Below are 18,834 nucleotides of genomic sequence, written 5' to 3' on the forward strand. Positions count from 1 at the left end.
AAAAAAGAAATCAAATATACACACTTTTACATGAGTTTCTATGTGGAACCATAACCCCATACGCAAGCTGTGTCCGGCCTCATTCACATTCCAAGTCTACGGTGCGGAGTCAAACATCATCCTCACAAAGTTTCAAATACACAGAAACATTGTCAGTTGAGTTGGAATTGGAAGGTAAACACAAACAAAAAAATAATGGTTAAGAGCAAATAATCAGACTTAAAACCTTGAAATTTGGGATTTCTGTGAAAATATAATATATTCCTCTCACCTAAAAACCCTGGATAGAAAAAAAAAAAGGTTTCACATGTAGGACTGGTAGGCAGGTTCATCAAGCAAGCTCCTAAACCATTTCATAACATTCAAGTAATGTAAAGAAAAAGAAATACTGAACAATACTTTCTGCCCTCGAAACAGTCAAAAGGAAACTAATTCAGGCACTTTCTTTTTCTTCATTAAAAAAAAAAAAAAAAAAAAGGCAATTTAATTTCAATTAAAAGCAGTGTTTTCGGATTAAGGTTTGGCAACGATTGATGCAAAGTGTGCAAGTTCATCTACCTTGCTGTTGAAAAATTGCTTCCATCCTTAAGCCTCTGTTGAGCGTTTTGCCATACACAAAGATAATGATGCTATGATTCATGACATCTTTGACACACAGGTGTGGGTGGGGGGGGGGGATGACAAGGACACAGGTAGCCTCGCACACAGTATCACAGGCCATCTTATATTCACATTCTAATTTCGTCTTGATTGATTTGGAGGCAATAATACGACAAGTGAAAACTTGAGACCTTTTTGAAAATGTACCGCTGCATCAAGTGATTGAGACTCCTACTACAGTGGGACAACTCCTCTCACAAGAGCCCCGTATGTGGGACTTATGCTCCGGGTGCTAGTTAAGAGGCATATTGCATTATTGGCTTGGCAGTGAACCACTTCAAATAATCTTAAAAGTTATCCTTTTTTACTAAATAAATAATAATGATCTCAATTGTACCAAAAAATTGTAAGAAAATGCCTGTGCAAAAATACATCTCAATATGTACAATTCTTTTTTTTTTTTTTTTTTTAACAAAATATGTATTCTGAAATAGGGATACTTCAATACTTTTTTTTTTTTACTTATGTACGAAAGAAGCCAAAGAAAGATAGAAAACGCTCGGCTTCTTCTGCTAGGTCTGGTGATTTGACATCACTGGAGTTGACATGGACAGGAGTCGCAGCGAGACGCTGTGTCTAACACACAATACATGAGCTTGATGTATGCAAAACAAACCAACAAAACCAAACCTCAACTTGGAAATTCTAATGTCCCAAACAAACGTGAACTAATGCCATCACATTACTCAATGGGGAGGACCTGGTGCTGTTTGTTCCTACATTTCTAGAAGACTCAACTTGCTCCAAGTGAAAACATTGGATGATTAAATGGAGCAGCTTATGTTGCAAGTGCCAAATGTTACAATACTGGAGATAAGACTGCTGGGAGAAGTTGCATTTCAGACATGATGAAGGTGCCAGATATGCCGTCATCTTTGGGAAGGTTATGGCGGTAAGTTTGAGAGCACATGAGTGTTGTGGAAAGAAACACAAAGCCACACCTGTGTCCCAAACAAGGTGTCCATGAGTAAGTACACAAGAATGAGTGAGTATGCAAAGACAAAGCAACACTTAGGGTCCTTAAGGAGTCATCTTGACCTTTGCCCTCTGTCTTTTATACAAATTGGAACTAGTCGGAACCGTATTGTATTACTGGGACATCAGTGTTCTTTGCAGTCTCAGCTGGTAGATGAAAGTATGAGTACGTAGGACCTTTTTGTTTAAGGGACCGACAAGGTGAGTCTTTCAACACTGATCATACATGACCTACACATGCAACAGACATTGAAATTATGCTGCTACCAAGTCAAGGGAGACAATGATATAAAATGCTTAACAAAAACGTTAAAAAGACTTAACAAAACCACAAAATCAATATTCTCCAGTTGAACTCAAAGAAATCACGTTAGTGAGGATTAATGTTAGTACTTTGTTTCACTAAGCAAGACGGCTGGTCGTAAGCCATTGCTTTATGCGCTCCGAAGTCTGCAGTTCAAGCTTCGGACATGAGACATAACCTAGTGTTGAATCTACAGAATTCTAATCATGTCAAGTGTTTTTATGATGTTGGTAGTAGTGACTGGTTTGGTTAACTGTACTTGTGATTCTTTTCCCCAAAATATGTGCTTTCTGAGTACAGCAGGTTCACTAGGCTAATACTTTTTGAAAATTACTTTTGATATTTTTTTTTTTAAATATTGGCTTCATCAAGGTTAAAAAAAAAAAAAAATGTCCTTGCAACTGCCACGTGCTTACCCCAACCTGTATTCTGTACCCTCAAAAACAGAAATACACCATTTTATCAGATAACTTAAGACCCGTTTCACAGTCTGTTTACCAAAGGTGATTTGGTACTTTGATTGTGATGTGTAGTAAGTAACTCTACAGACAGTGGCATGCATGATAATTCTGTAACTTGTTTTTTTTATCCTGAAATATATATATTCTGTGAATGCAACAGTTTTAAGGAAACATTAAGACTAAATGTTTGCATACGTCTTCAGTGTAGGTCATTTAGGAATTGGTTTGCAACATCTCATCACACCTCCAACTAAACTGTATTTGTCCATTGTTTTCATTTTCAGTAAAAAATAAAAACGCATCACTACAGCGGTTGACTGTGTTTTAGTGTTGGAACTCCCGATGGCTCAAACACATCACTCTAAAACATCTGTTGTGGATTTTCAGACCTTTCTTCCAGTAGTCCAGCAGAATCTAACCTGACGTAACCCAGGCGTTCACATAAACATTGACATACGCACACACAGACACATTCATTCACACATGCCAACACGCACAAATGGAAGAGACAGGTGGTGGGGGAAAAGAAATCGCTTTGCCGTGCTGGCTCTCCAGTTGCTCCCCGTACTGCGAGGTTGCGGTAACGGCCTAGAGTGCGTGGTACCAGCCCTTTTCCCATGCCACTGTCCCTAAGCACCAGGCCAGTCAGGGGCACTTCCCCATTCTCCTCCTTCCTCCTCCTCCAGCGCCACCAGAGCAGCTCACTTCTGCCCCCTAGTGGTGAGGCATGCTGGAATCCCTGCCACCCCCCCCTGCCCACCTTCTCCCCCACAATCACGCTCCACATGGCCCCCACAGTCTTTGAAACCCACATGGCTTTAAGAGGACCTTTACCCATGATGTCACCGGACCATCCAAGAAGTTGTTCAACCCCTGAGGATCATGGGAAGCCGAGAGTAGCGCATCAGAAAGGCCTCGTCCTCTAGTTCCGTCTCGCCGTCAGACACAGTCCAGCCCTGGTCACCAATGTCAGGGACGAGCCTTTGGCTGTGAGAAGAGTATAGGGAAGGATCAGTCACTGTACCAGTTAACATTAACAAGGAGCTCCCACTTACACCCTATAGTCAGCAAGAACAGCATAATCCCTTAGGGCTGCTCGATTATGGCAAAAATCATAATCACAATTATTTTAGTCAAAATTGTAATCGTGATTATCGATTAACGATAATTCATTGGGGTGGGGGAGGGGTACATTAGCCTGATCTTATTTCCATAACCCCAGAAAAAATCTCACTAATAGGCTATAATAAGTGAAGTTAAATAACTTGTATAACAAAGTCTTAAATTCTACTTATTCATAAGAGCACATACTGCAGATGCATTACACTGTGATTAGGCCTACAGACTGTGGTGTGTGGCATATTCAGGCATTTTGGATTAAATCCAATGACATGTTCGCTGATGATCTGATAAAAAAGCCCTTTTCTTTAGAATTCTACTTGTGTCATGTGTAGGCTTGCCTACATCTCTGCTTGTGTCTGCAGTCGGCTCTTCATAGCAGCATATTCACAGCTTTTCTCTTTCTCCTCTTCTACGTCTTTTTATTAGTTATCTTCTCTTGGCCCTCTGCTTCAGCTGCCAAAGCAGCACCGGTTAAAACGACTAGTTGATTGGTTGATAGCTAATATACAAGTTAGTCACGCTGGTCAGAGTGTTTTGTGTGGGGTTTGGTTTTTGGAAAATATGTCTCATGGGACTGAAAGAGCAAACAATCAATGTTAATGATCTAAAGGTAGCGTTTGCGTTTGCCTAATGTTATACTCCCTGGGGATCAATAAAGTATCTATCTATCTATCTATCTATCTATCTATCTATCTATCTATCTATCTATCTATCTATACCCACGTTTGCCTAATGTTATCCTCACGTTTGCCTAATGTTATACTCGTGCACTAGTAGAAGATAATAGACAAGCTGTAACATGCTGATTTAAAGACACAGGTGTGTGCTAACGTTAGATTAGCCATCTTGCCACAAGTAGTTTGGCCGCCTCAATTGACAATTTCGTTGTGGTTCATGATGCTACCGACTGCACGAGCACACACACACACACACAACCCAAAACTGCTTGAGTGGCCAGTGTACGGAGGGGAGGGGCGTGTCGAGTGTGTGGCTTAAAGAAGTAGCGTGAATCAGTGCGCTGTAGGAGTTGAAATTGTATGCATTTCCAAAAACACCATTTCTTAACGGAATGTGGCAAAATGATTGTTTTTTTTCCTCTATTATGCTATTTATTTATATAATTATACTATTTTTCGTTTGGAGACAAAATTGAAATTCAATTGCACCGTCCTAATGTCCCTCTGATCGGTTTTGAATTTGACATTTTCAAAGAAAAATATCTGGGCGTGAACTACTGGTAAGGTCACATACAGGTAGAAACCACAGATCACATACCAGGTAGAAACTACAGATCATGTAAAGATGTGTAAAGATAAAAGCTATCCATTTGGCTACATATTTGGACGACTCACTGGTGTTGCAACATACCTGATGTATGAGGGAGTTGTTGGAGAGGCCTGGTGTGCTGGGTATGGTACGTGCGTGCTTGCTGTGGATGTTGTTGACCGATGGAGACTTGGTCACCTTGGGCCTTCCCGGGCCCTGGCCTCCAGTTAGCCCTCCTGAGCTGCTGTTGATGGAGCCAGTGGCTGGAGAGCCCTTGCGTTTCTTACCCTCCAGGCGGGCGTCGGGGTGGCCGAAAGTGCCATGCTGCTGCTGGCCACCGTCGCCGCCCTGGTGGACGAAGGGCCCGAGCGAGAGTGTGGAGTCGCTGCTGTTCATCACCACGCTCATGCGCTTGATGGACTCGGCTGGGCTAGCGGAGGGCGGCCCGCGGGCCGACGGCTCGTGCCTCAGACTCAGCCCGCTCGTCCGGCCCGGGGTGCAGTTCAGCCCTACAGTGTAGACACCGGTGTGTGAGGAGGACGAGGAGGTGGTCGTGGAGGAAGGGTTGGAAGAGGCAGGCGAGGCATGAAACGAGCTCCCCGACGAGCCCACCACGCAGTTCCTCTTGAAGGGCGACGACGAAGAGGAGGAGGAGGAAGGGCTGGCCTCGGTGGTGTAGGACATAAGCAGGGAGCTGTTCTTCCGCTTCTTTCCCAGACTGATGCTGCCGCCACTGCTGCTGATGCTGCCGCCACTGCTGCTGCTGCTGTTGGTGGTGGAGGAGGCGGTGTTGGTGGAGTGGGCGGTGTTGGTGTTGGTGGAGTGGGCCAGGCTGGCAGACGGCGACTCCTTGAGCCTGAAGGAGGACTTGCTGCTGCCGCTGGTCCGAGGCTGCTTGAGTGACCGGCCCGAGACCGGCGACAGGTGGTGGGGCGAAGGCATCTGGGGCGACGAAGACACTTGTCGGGACTGCGTGCCGTAGGCGGGGTGCTCGGCCGAGCCCTGGGCGCCGGCCGTGGCGGTGCGGGCGTTTAAGGTCGTGCCGTAGGAGAGGGCAGGCTTGCCGCTGCTGCTGCCACTGTCGTGCGACTGCCCGTAGGCCGGGGGAGGCGGGGCCGGAGGGGCGGGGGAGGGGCTACGGAAGCCCGAATGCGACGGGGAGACACTGCGGGGGGCAGCGGACACTGACGACGAGGCGGAGGAGGAGGAGGAGTTTGTGCTTGTCCTGTGGGCCAACGAGTTCTCCAGCGCTAGCGGAATTTTCCTGGAAGAGAATCAAATAGTTATTAGTATACTATTCGTTCTCATGACTATGGGGCGAAGAGAATCAAATAGTTATTAGTATACTATTCGTTCTCATGACTATGGGGCGAATTCTCCCATGTGCGTAAGGGTGCGTAAGCCGAAAAAAACGCTATACAACTCTTGCGCGCATTCTGCCACTGACTGAAGCATCTTTTCAGCTACATGCTCCCGAGGGCTGTATTAAGGTCGAGTGCCACTACAAGGTGAAACAGCATATTGTTCGATGTCAGCAGTAGGCCTAGTTCTAAGTACATGTAGGTTACACAGAACGTTACAAATCATCATCACAGTATCAAATTTGGTGCTTAATATGCTGATACGGCTTTATGTTTCCCCCCCCCCATTACAGTGTCACATTGTTAAATAGGGAAAACTCTGTTATAATCACTCCCTTTGGATATTGGAGCTTACCGACTGTACATCTTCAGTTTTAACTTGATGTGAAGTCATAATCCCATAGCCTACTTCGTTTGAATCAGTCCATTTCTTTCCAACTTGACCGAAGCCCTCCATACATTTGCAGACACTTGCACTATTGTCGATCAGCACCGTTTATATTCTCCGGTCTCTGATTAGTTTGCAATGGTGGCTGGTATTGTTATGCCAGTCTCTCTACTGTGTTGGAAACTGCAGGTGCAGGTGTCAGTCTACAGCTTGGTTAACAAATTGATATTATAAGAAGCAGCAGCCATTGAAACTTTCTTTCTCAACAGTGAGTTTTTACATTATGGATCTACACACCTCAAGCATGTCTCAACTCTTTATAAACAAACCTCGGGGGGGGGGGGGGTTCAAAACATGCAAAACACGTGTGCATGAGTGTGAAAACCTGTCGACTCACTTCCACATCTGAGAGTTGACGTGCTTGTCCATCATCACGTTGAACGCACAGCGCACTCGGTCCCAGCGTCGGTCAAACGAGTGACAGCTCCTCCCGTAGAGGCGGCTCCCAAAGGTGCAGTACTACGGGGAGAAGAACACAGTGGAAGGCTACATCACGCCCCATTCGCCGCCTTAGCAACAACCACAAGTACTCGAGCAGCCAGAGAGAGAGAGAGAGAGGGGTTTCTTTACGCCGTGATCACTCTCTCAGCAGGGACCGCCAGTGTGTTGCCACTGATGCTGGCTGTATCGGAGCAGCGCAGAAACCCTCTTCTTAAGCAGGTACCACAGGGAGCCGCTCACTAAACTGTTATAAACGCACCGCTCAGCATAAAGCCTAGAATGCATAATAACTCACATAAATCACTGTCGTTTGGGGTTCAACTAGCAACGCGCTTTTAAATTGCGGGTTTCTGGATCAGCAGTTGGACTGGGGTGGGTGCTGACCAGATGGCCAGGCTCGGGGGGCCATGGGGGTACTTACAGCTGCCGGCCGCGGGTGGTAACCTGAATAGTGGCAGTCCAGCTTATCCTGGGCATCCTCGCGCTCCTCTGCCTCGCCCTCGTCGCTGGACAGGCGCGTCTGGCCGTCGATGGCGGCCGCCGGGTGGTGGGGCGGTTCGTGGACCGAGCCGAGGTCCCCCTGGACCAAGCCCCCACTGTGAGAGCTACTGCTGTTCAGTCTGGCAGGAACAACAACAACAACAAAACCACATCATATGCAAGGGAACAACAACAACAAAACCACATCATATGCAAGGGTTGCTATGACGATCACAATCTTCAGGGTAAAAGTAACTGTCTATCATGACACTCTTAATCCCATTCGACTACTGCCAGCTGTCTTTATTGCGTCATTATTTAATAAGCCAGGCCAGCTTTGTCATACTTACACATATTGTATTTACAAACAAACGGCAAAGAACTCCTAAAGCCTGGAATGTTTCAACAGCAACCTAGTTTTTTTGGCGTCTCACATTTGAGTGAGAAGAATCCTCACTAATAAGAACACAAACACCTGAAGGCTGCTGTAGCCGCTCACTGCCCGATGCCCGGCAGTGGAGGTGTTCTACTGGGAGGAGGGAGGCTCGGACAGGGGGCATCAGGGGGAAGAGGGCAAGGGCCAGGCGACTCACCGTGGAAGACCAGGATTGTGAGGTTTGGGTTTGCTGAGGAGCGAAGGCTTGGTGGCATCGGTGGTGCCGTTGCCATGGGAGACCTGGTGGGGGTCTTGTAAAAGGCGGGAGGAGGGGGGAGGATGAGGGTCCCTGAGAGGGGGGGTTTGCGGGGGGAGGTCGGACCTGTGCTGGAGCTCCTTCTCCCTGGCCTTGCTCTTGTGCTCAGCCAGCAGCGTGTCGAAGCGCTTCCCCCGGCCCGGCACGGCCCTCCTCTGGCTTAAGGAATGTGTCTGTGGAGAGATGGACGCGCGCGCGCGCGCGGGACGAGAGAGAGGGGCGTGGTTATGGTAAAAGCAGACAAGAGGAGGTAAACATGGAAGCTTGTTTTTAGGGTGAGTCCTACAGTTATGATTCAAATGTTAGCGCTTCCACCATCATAGACTGGATATTTACTCCAGATTATACACTGGATTTATAGCTGATAAAATGTGGAAAGATGTATTTTGAGGTGTTGAGAATGACCACAGTTGACTGTGCCGGCACTGGCTAGGTTCTGGTGCATGGTGAGGTTAAAGGACAGGTACCTTGCATGTTAAGGATCTTGTGCATGGTGAGGTTAAAGGACCGGTACCTTGCATGTTAAGGATCTTGTGCATGGTGAGGTTAAAGGACCGGTACCTTGCATGTAAAGGTTCTGGTGCATGGTGAGGTTAAAAGGACCGGTACCTTGCATGTAAAGGTTCTGGTGCATGGTGAGGTTAAAGGACAGGTACCTTGCATGTTAAGGATCTTGTGCATGGTGAGGTTAAAGGACCGGTACCTTGCATGTTAAGGATCTTGTGCATGGTGAGGTTAAAGGACCGGTACCTTGCATGTTAAGGATCTTGTGTATGGTGAGGTTAAAGGACCGGTACCTTGCATGTTAAGGATCTTGTGCATGGTGAGGTTAAAGGACCGGTACCTTGCATGTTAAGGATCTTGTGCATGGTGAGGTTAAAGGACAGGTACCTTGCATGTTAAGGATCTTGTGCATGGCTTCCTGGCAGGCAAGTCCACGACCCCACAGTGGATGTCTGGGTTGAACTCACGCTCTGCAGTGGACGAGCATCACAGCAGCAAAGAGGTAAGAGATCCGTTTGCATATCAAGACATCTCACATCACACCATTAATACCACATGGTTGTGTTTTCCTCTAAAATCTTTTGTTGTGCTGTACCCAACACTTGTCAACTGATATCACTATTTACTGTAGTCATCGTTGCTGCAGTCCAGAGCACTGACCTTTAGACTAGATCTATTTGTAAGGTGTAAGGTCACCAGTTTTGTCGCCATGGTGTTATGGACAAGAACTGACACTCATGGTCCACGGGTTACTGACCAAAACAGACGCTAAATTTAGAAACACTACATCGTCAACACCAACACTCGTCTTACTACCGGCAGCAAGACAAAGACCCTCACCTTGTAGGGGCCTCTTGTACTGCGGTCGCTTGCTACTGGCACTGTTGTTGTCCTGCTTCTTGTCCGGCAAGGAGAGGTGTCCCTTCCCGTTGGGGATCTGCCCGGGAGCGAGCATGGGAGGCTTTGGTATGGACGGGCAGCTAAGGCCTGGCTTCATGGGGGAGCTCACAGTGGTGGAGGAGGAGGCGGGTGCGTGGCCCATCTTGTTGGCAGAGGGCTCCACCTTCACCTTCCAGGAGTCCACCTTGTCCACTTTGCCAGCGGCAGGGGTCATGCTGCCAAGGAGACCAGATAAACATCACAAATCCAACCCAAAAAAAGGAAGAGGAAACACAAAGAACACAAAAACAAAAACAAAGAAACTTTGTGGCAATGAAACAATTGCTCTAATCCATTGCTCCCCCCAATGAAACAATTGCTCTAATCCATTGCTCCCCCCAATTGCTCTAATCCATTGCTCCCCCCAATGAAACAATTGCTCTAATCCATTGCTCCCCCCAATTGCTCTAATCCATTGCTCCCCCCAATGAAACAATTGCTCTAATCCATTGCTCCCCCCAATGAAACAATTGCTCTAATCCATTGCTCCCCAATTGCTCTAATCCATTGCTCCCCAATGAAACAATTGCTCTAATCCATTGCTCCCCCAATTGCTCTAATCCATTGCTCCCCCAATGAAACAATTGCTCTAATCCATTGCTCCCCACAATGAAACAATTGCTCTAATCCATTGCTCCCCCCAATGAAACAATTGATCTAATCCATTGCTCCCCCCAATGAAACAATTGCTCTAATCCATTGCTCCCCCCAATGAAACAATTGATCTAATCCATTGCTCCCCCCAATGAAACAATTGATCTAATCCATTGCTCCCCCCATTGTCATTCAATCCAAATTGACCTAGATTTCACCAAGTTAAATTTAAGATTTTTCAAGACACCTTTATGCTGGCAAAGATATGATCCCAGAACTAGTCGGAGTAGTTAGGACTGCGATACATTCTTTACGGGCTGCAAAGCTTGGATCAATTATCAGTTCCTTGTTGATCTCGTTTGGAGTTTTATTACTTCATGATTTATCTGTACTATTAAGACAGAATACAGAATTACTACATATTATGCCTCCTAAAAAAAGTCATTCTGAAGCTTGACAGTCGTATCTAATGGACCAAAAGAAGCATTAAAAGTGTGTTAATATTGAGAGGCATTTAAGACCTAATGCATAGTTTATATATGTAATGTACAAGACTTGTTAAGCCCCAGTGGATACCAAAAGGTCGAGGACCTTTGACATAAAATATCACTCCTACTCTTTACAGTCTCTCTCTCCAAAACTGGGCCAATCAGGAGCTCAGCTATGGCCAGCTCTGCCTTTATGAGGATGCCAGACAGACTTCTGACAGACCTTGCTCTCCTCTGGGGCGCACAAATAGGCTCCGAGACTGAGATGTGGGAGATGAGAGGGTTGGGGAATCCCCACCTCATAGCTCAGGATTTGCCATACTCACATTTTGTCTTGCACCTTGGGGAAGAATGGGGGTCTCCCGTGACCGGAAAACTCTTTGGCTGATTTGTTCGTTTTGGAGTTGGAGGAAGAGGATGAGGAGGACGACGACGTGCTGTTGCCCATAGATGGGCGCCCGGCGACGGCACCGCTGACGCCCCCTCCTCCGCTGCCCCGACTCCTGTGCGGTGGCGTGGACATGGCGTAGGCAGCTGAGGGCGCCAGCGACGACGAGGGCTTGCTGGACGAGCTGTGTCTTCTCTCTGCATCACACGGGTCAAAAGATCAGACAGGTCAGACCATGGCAACAGCAGTTTAAAAACTGAGCTCCGTTCAGTTACCCAAACAGAAGAGCTGAGCATCTAGTCTCTTATTCCAGCGGCATTTTGAATCGCCCGTTAGAGCTTAACTTTAGACAGCTACTGTCCTTCATGAGTCACTCATATTAAGCCGCAGCTGAGAGTACAGACAATTGTGAAGACTTATCCCCAAAAAGTCAACGATCAGGTTAATCCTCTCCTACCGTGAATCATTATTGCAGTATTTTGGTAACACATGACGAGGGACACAATTAACGATGAAAACAGAAGGTGCGTTGCAGAAACAGAGCTAAAAAGAGAGGCCGGGAGGGAGGGGGGAATAACTCCCATTCTAAACCACACAAATGAGAAAGGCATACAAAATGATTATAAAATCATCTAAAAAAGTAAAAAAGGACCAGCCCCAATGGCAGCTGGGCTAATATATGAAGCTAATATAAACTAAGAATATAATAATATCAATTACTAATAAATAACCCCCAACATAGCCTCAAGGTAAACTGCGTAAAACCAAATCCATACAAATCAGTCTGAAATGGTGAAAAGAGAAGGAAATGTAGCATGGGAAAAACAAGGGTAGAGGGAAACAACAGGGCTGAGTATACTACAGAGTAGAGGATGGGCAACAGGGCTGAGTATACTACAGAGTAGAGGATGGGAAACAGGGCTGAGTATACTACAGAGTAGAGGGGAACAACAGGGCTGAGTATACTACAGAGTAGAGGATGGGAAACAGGGCTGAGTATACTACAGAGTAAAGGGGAACAACAGGGCTGAGTATACTACAGAGTAGAGGGGAACAACAGGGCTGAGTATACTACAGAGTAGAGGATGGGGAAACAGGGCTGAGTATACTACAGAGTAGAGGATGGGAAACAGGGCTGAGTATACTACAGAGTAGAGGGGAACAACAGGGCTGAGTATACTACAGAGTAGAGGATGGGCAACAGGGCTGAGTATACTAGAGTAGAGGATGGGAAACAGGGCTGAGTATACTACAGAGTAGAGGGGAACAACAGGGCTGAGTATACTACAGAGTAGAGGATGGGAAACAGGGCTGAGTATACTACAGAGTAGAGGGGAACAACAGGGCTGAGTATACTACAGAGTAGAGGATGGGAAACAGGGCTGAGTATACTACAGAGTAGAGGGGAACAACAGGGCTGAGTATACTACAGAGTAGAGGATGGGCAACAGGGCTGAGTATACTAGAGTAGAGGGGGACAACAGGGCTGAGTATACTACAGAGCAGAGGGGAACAACAGGGCTAAGTATACTAGAGGGGAACAACAGGGCTGAGTATACTAAAGTAGAGGATGGGCAACAGGGCTGAGTATACTAGAGTAGAGGGGAACAACCAAGTACAGCGGCTAACCACGACAACCTAAATATTCTATGGATTATGTTGTAGGATTAGAGATATTGTTGATTCTGAGGATAAAAATTGCATGAAAAGTAGGGGTGTCATGATTCTCCAAATCCTCGATTCGATTTAATTTTTGATTTTAAAGTCACAATTCGATTTTCGATCTTTTTTTTAATATATATTACTATTAATCCTTATATGTTGTTAATTTATTTTTTTTGGCCTTTTCCTTTTCTCTTTCTGGGGGCATTTATTTTGAAACCGCTTTTTATTTTGAAACCGTTCTAACGCGAGGTTGTAATGTAAACAGAACAAACATTAGGCCTAGGCTAAACAGAGACGTGAACATAGTGAAATGAAACAACACAGAATGATAATTTGATTGTTTCAGCACACTCCGAAGAGACCCAAGGTTAGTGTTCATGGAATATGTACTTATCAATATGCATTTTAAGCCTTAAAGTCATTTTGGACTGTAACTAGCCTAGATCATCTTTTCACTTGCTAAGTTGAGTAGGCTAAGTTAGTGTTAATTGACGTGAATGAACGACAAAATACTTCCACACGGTGATTTCAAAGTAGCAAGAGTGGCTTCGATTTCGGTAGGTTGATGTGCATATTTTAACTGGCTGATTTCGGTAGGTTGATGTGTATATTATAACTGGCTGATTTCGGTAGGTTGATGTGTATATTTTAACTGATTTGATTTTGGTAGGTTGATGTGTATATTTTAACTGATTTGATTTCGGTAGGTTGATGTGTATATTTTAACTGGCTGCAGCCTAAAATTGTTGACGCCACAGTTCAGCAGGTGCGTTTGTGTGTCTTGGCGTACATGCTGTACTTGACATTGGGGGTGTGGCTGCAACGTCGATTCTACTTTTGAGTTCAACGTTCGAGATTGAGATGTAATTTCGATCGATTTCTATATAAAATCGAAATTGTGACATCCCTAATGAAAAGTGTGTGGAAGGGAAGGCTTTCACAGGCCAACAGATCTTACAGGCCTTCACGTGCTAACAGATCTTACAGGCCTTCACGTGCTAACAGATCTTACAGGCCTTCACAGACTAACAGATCTTGTCCACACACTCCACCCAACCAGCGCTGCTTCCTGCTCCTGCGAGCACTTCATTCAGCACAGTGGCATTGGGAGTGCACAGCAGACTCACCCTGCTCTGGCACAATCTCACACGAAACCTGCAGCCGACGCATTAACTAACTGCTGATGTAAGAGTCCAGAGAAAGGAAGAAAAAAAGAAAAAAAAACTCAAACACAGTTCCTGTCGGTCAGAGCCAATGCAGGGAGGAATGAGGACACAGAGAGAGAGAGAGAGAGAGAGAGAGAGAGGGGAGGGAAAGGGTGAGGGTGTGTGTGTGAGAGAGAGAGTATTTGAGTGTGAGTGTATGTGTGTGAGAGAGAGAAAATGAGAGAGAGAGAGAATGACTGAACATCAACAGCATATCATTAACGTTTACATTGGGGACTGATTGGGATAAAGAGCGAGCTAGTAAGGGTGTGTGTTTGTGTGTGTTAGTGTGTGTGAGAGAGTGAAAAAGAGAGTGAGAGTGAGAGAGAGAATGGGTATCAACAGCATATCATTAGCTTTTGCATTGGGGACTGACTGGGAGATGAAGGGAGTGAGGAAAAGAGGAGCAGCCGACTGACCGCATATTGAGCGCGTGAGGACAAACACCAGCACCAGCTTCGTCTGCCACTGCCTGGCACGTCACGTCCCGTCGGCACACTCACACACACACTCCAAACGTCTGCTAACTTCATGTGGCTCTGGGCTGCAGTCCAGCGGCTGGGCTCATCTCGGGTGGGCGTGTGTGTATATGTGTGTGTTTGTGTGTCTGTTTGTGCTACAGTGTTGTGCCCCCACCCGACAACCAGCCCACCAACCCCCGCTGCCCTGCTTCATCCCACCCAATCACCGCTCCTCTCCTTCCTGCTCCACTGTTGCTCCCCGAGCCTGCGCTCTCTGTACACACACACACACACACACAAAACACACACACATTCACAAACACACACACACACACACACACACACACACTCACAAACACACACACGCACGCATGCACGCACGCACAACACACACACGCAACACACAACACACAAAACACACATAAGCACAACACACAAAACCTCACTTCTGTTCCAACTGGGCTGAACTGGTAAAGTGATCAGCCTCACGTGTCAGGCCTACGTCAGCCTCGATAACTCCACCCTCCCCCCCCCCCCCCCTTCCCCTGGCTGACGACTGCACTACCCTCCCTGCTCTCCCTGCCGCCCGACGCGATCGCCGTCACTAAGGTCCTGACAGATGAGGAAAGGACAATCACTACACGGCCACCTCCAGGAGGGAGAGCCTGGGCACTGTGCCAGGGAAGTAGTGAGCCCCAAACAGTTTACGTCGCCGATGTCCCTGACCAACAAAATGACCCTGACGGGACCACCTCACGGCCACTCCACCCCCTCTAGCCCTCTGCCCAGAACAGCGTGCGATGGGGCAATCCGAGACGTCAGCCACTCGGGAGTCTCCGCTGGGCTAATTGTGGGGCGACAAGTTTGCACAGAGTACCATGTTATCAGAGGATCAATGGGGGAGGGGGTGACTGGGTCATGCCAAATATCTAAATAATATATAATGCCAAACACGCACCATTAATTACACCGCAGCAGACTACATTGCTGATGTTTTGGCACGGTTGCGGTCGATCGCTCGGTCAGTGAAGGCAGTCTGGGAGGGTGTTCATTTCATGCCGGCCTGGCCATTGAAGAGTCACTTCCACCCCCCGGCCCTCCCCAACTCTCCAAAAAGCCTCCTTCCCACAAACAACAGAATGCGGTCCAGCTAAAGGCAAGGCAACTGGGAGGTGGTGTGTGTGTGTGTGTGTGTGTGTGGCGTGACGTGGTGTGGCGGCAAAGGGGAGGGGAGGGCGGGTGTAGTCTTTTGTTCCTCGTGTTTATAAATTAATGAATAAAACACATTCAGAGGCAGCCGGCAACAACTCCCACCGTGCTGCTTCCACCACCGACAACTAGAGCTGCAGCACCATTTGGGTCCTCTCCTCCTGCGGACGTCATACAGACGGGTCTCTCCGAGAGAGAGAGAGAGAGAGAGAGAGAGAGAGAGAGAGAGAGAGAGAGAGAGAGAGAGAGAGAGAGAGAGAGAGAGAGAGAGAGAGAGAGAGAGAGAGAGAGAGAGAGAGAGCGAGCAGTTGGTCTACATGGCAACAGCATCTACGAGCCTTCTGGGAGAAAGTTGGTCTCAGCATAAGTGCTTGCAGAGATCGGGGCAGATTACGCTGTACACACAAACCACCCCAATGGACAGAGACACCCTCACAGAGATGGTGAGTGGGCAAGAAAATAATGCACACTTATACACACTCACTTACACATCAAGCGCAGACCGCCAACATAGATTGTTTCTTTGTTGTGTAGGGCTTTTTTTGGGATATATAGTATAAGTATATATACTCTTTTGATCCCGCGAGGGAAATTTGGTCTCTGCATTTATCCCAATCCGTGAATTAGTGAAACACACACAGCACACAGTGTACACACAGTGAGGTGAAGCACACACTAATCCCGGCGCAGTGAGCTGCCTGCATCAACAGCGGCGCTCAGGGAGCAGTGAGGGGTTAGGTGCCTTGCTCAAGGGCACTTCAGCCATGCCTACTGGTCGGGGTTCAAACCGGCAACCCTCCGGTTACAGGTCCGAAGTGCTAACCAGTAGCCCACGGCTGCTATGGCTATGGTTGCAGCTATAATGCAAGTCTCACCCTTTAGAAACGTGATGAATGCCAACTCGGCACAGTCTCCGCAAGCAGAGCCGTTTTTTTTGGAAGAAAGGCTTTTTCAGAGGCCAACACAACAGGCTGCATGAAATTGTCCTGGCTTATTCACGGTCCTTTGTGGCCTTCTGTGATACCAGGGGTCTGGTTTCAATGGGCAACACTGTTCATCGAAATCACCGCAGAGAATCAGTGGGATTCTGTGATTGAAAAACGGTCACGGCTAGTCGAAAGTGCGCGCCAATCATGCTAAAGCAGCACGTGGCCCAGACTGCCACTCTAGGGCCGATAGGAGTGGTAATGGACCACAAACACCATGAGCGAGATGAAAGCCCACAGCACAAACTTCAGACACAAATCAGCAAGGGCCTCATCAACACTCCAGAGAGCGGGAATGAAATACTCTTTTTAGTGCGCTTTGTGCCAAGGTTACACTTCACACTCCTCGCAGTCCATAAGAATGAATGAAAGTCACGAAGCCATGGCTAACAGTCAGAGTGTGGTCACATTAAACAGTGTGCCAGCCTGTAGAAGCAGTATTGGGATTGAGCCTACAGAAGCAGTATTGGGATTGAGCCTACAGACACAGAAGCAGTATTGGGATTGAGCCTACAGAAGCAGTATTGGGATTGAGCCTACAGAAGCAGTATTGGGATTGAGCCTACAGAAGCAGTATTGGGATTAAGCCTACAGAAGCAGTATTGGGATTGGGATTGAGCCTACAGAAGCAGTATTGGGATTGAGCAACTGATTTATTTCATTCCCTCTTTTGCCATATGAGCCCCCCAGGGCTTGTCACTGTGTCGCCCTCTTGTGGCCACCGACTAGTCACGGCAGGGAAACCCCACACTGGGGTGGAGGAGTAATCGAACCTCTTTTTTACCAACCCCGTTTTCTCAATCAAATTACTGTAGCCAAAAGACACAGACACACACACACAGACAGACACACACACACACACACACACTAGCCTAACTAACATTCTTCAGGATGAAGGCCTAGTATGTAACGAGCTCTTTTCAGTGTTAACACTTCACTGCATAACCCCTGAGGCTTGCTGTTGTTGGTCAGACAAGAAAGCACAGTTCTTCCTTCCCTCTGTGAGATCACTTTCTACTGGCTATTCTTTATTCACAAGCTTCTGTGCTGTTCTCCCAATGTCAAGCCGACATAAAAAAAAGCCTTTCAGATGAGTCAATTGCACATTCCACAGAATCATAGCTCAGAGGGACATGAATCTGATCTACAACTCCACCAACGCCACCACTAGCACTACTGCTGCTCCTTCCCTCTCCCTCCCTCTCTCTCTCCGTCCCTCCTTCTCCCTCCTTCCCTTTCTCTATCCCTCTCTAGGTCGTTAGCGGAAGCCGGCCGGCACAGCTGGTGGCAGTGCTGACCTTCACCGCGGGCCCCTGCTCACTACCTGCTGACGTGAAGTGCTGAGACGCAGCAGAAACACAGTGGATGCACAGCACAGCTCCCCAGGACTCCAGGAGCCCGAGGTGCCCAGCCCCTGCCACGCACCGGCGCAGGAATCCAGTCCTGGGAGTTTCCCCCACTTCCTCTCTTCTGACTCCACTTTTCTCCCTTTCTTCTCTTTTAACAAGCGAGACGCACGACTACCAGGACAACTATGAGAGACGGACGACTACCAGGACAACTATGAGAGACGGACGACTACCAGGACAACTATGAGACGCATGACTACCAGGACAACTATGAGAGACGCACGACTACAGGACAGAGACAGACGACTACCAGGACAACTATGAGAGACGCATGACTACCAGGACAACTATGAGAGACGCACGACTACAGGACAGAGACAGACGACTACCAGGACAACTATGAGAGACGCACGAGTACCAGGACAACTAAACCTTGCAGGGCTCCAGCTTTGAGCTCATCCAGCCCGACACCACTGGATTATGGACACCGTGTGCTAACAGCATGGGAGCGGATGACGTCTCACGTAGCACTGGACACTCTCTGCCCACACTGAATCTGTTAAATATGCTCTTCTGCCGTGTCATCTCTTTTGTTCAATACAGAATTTCAACGTGAGTGACAGAAGCAAACAGAAACAAGATGTCCGACAAAAGTTCTGCTTAGAACAGCGTGGCATGGCACGGCGTCAGTGCATTACAACTGAACACAAAGTAATCAAACTGATTTGCTCACTGACAAATCGCCTGCGTCGTGTCGCATGCAGTAAGGACACCGAGTGAGGACTCTGTACTTTGGAATCAGCATCTGCTGCTCCAGACCCTTTTGAGTGGCAACT

General features: G+C 47.3%; 1 protein-coding gene across 4 annotated transcripts in view; it reads right to left on the bottom strand.

Moving 5' to 3' along the window:
- Positions 1–3,155: 3,155 nt before the first annotated feature.
- Positions 3,156–18,834, bottom strand: part of LOC125301582 (ataxin-7) — a 29,471-nt gene continuing 13,792 nt past the window's right edge. For all 4 annotated transcript variants that reach the window (XM_048254180.1, XM_048254181.1, XM_048254184.1 and 1 more), the window contains 8 exons: positions 11,062–11,320; positions 9,555–9,829; positions 9,102–9,184; positions 8,112–8,383; positions 7,460–7,658; positions 6,935–7,056; positions 4,891–6,052; positions 3,156–3,387 (listed from right to left, as the gene is read on the bottom strand). In XM_048254180.1, the coding sequence (XP_048110137.1) occupies positions 3,370–3,387; positions 4,891–6,052; positions 6,935–7,056; positions 7,460–7,658; positions 8,112–8,383; positions 9,102–9,184; positions 9,555–9,829; positions 11,062–11,320 (2,390 nt within the window). In that variant the 3' untranslated portion in view covers positions 3,156–3,369. The remainder of the gene's footprint in view (positions 3,388–4,890; positions 6,053–6,934; positions 7,057–7,459; positions 7,659–8,111; positions 8,384–9,101; positions 9,185–9,554; positions 9,830–11,061; positions 11,321–18,834) is intronic.

Source organism: Alosa alosa, chromosome 10 (assembly GCF_017589495.1).
Source record: "Alosa alosa isolate M-15738 ecotype Scorff River chromosome 10, AALO_Geno_1.1, whole genome shotgun sequence".
In the NCBI taxonomy this organism is placed as follows: domain Eukaryota; kingdom Metazoa; phylum Chordata; class Actinopteri; order Clupeiformes; family Clupeidae; genus Alosa; species Alosa alosa.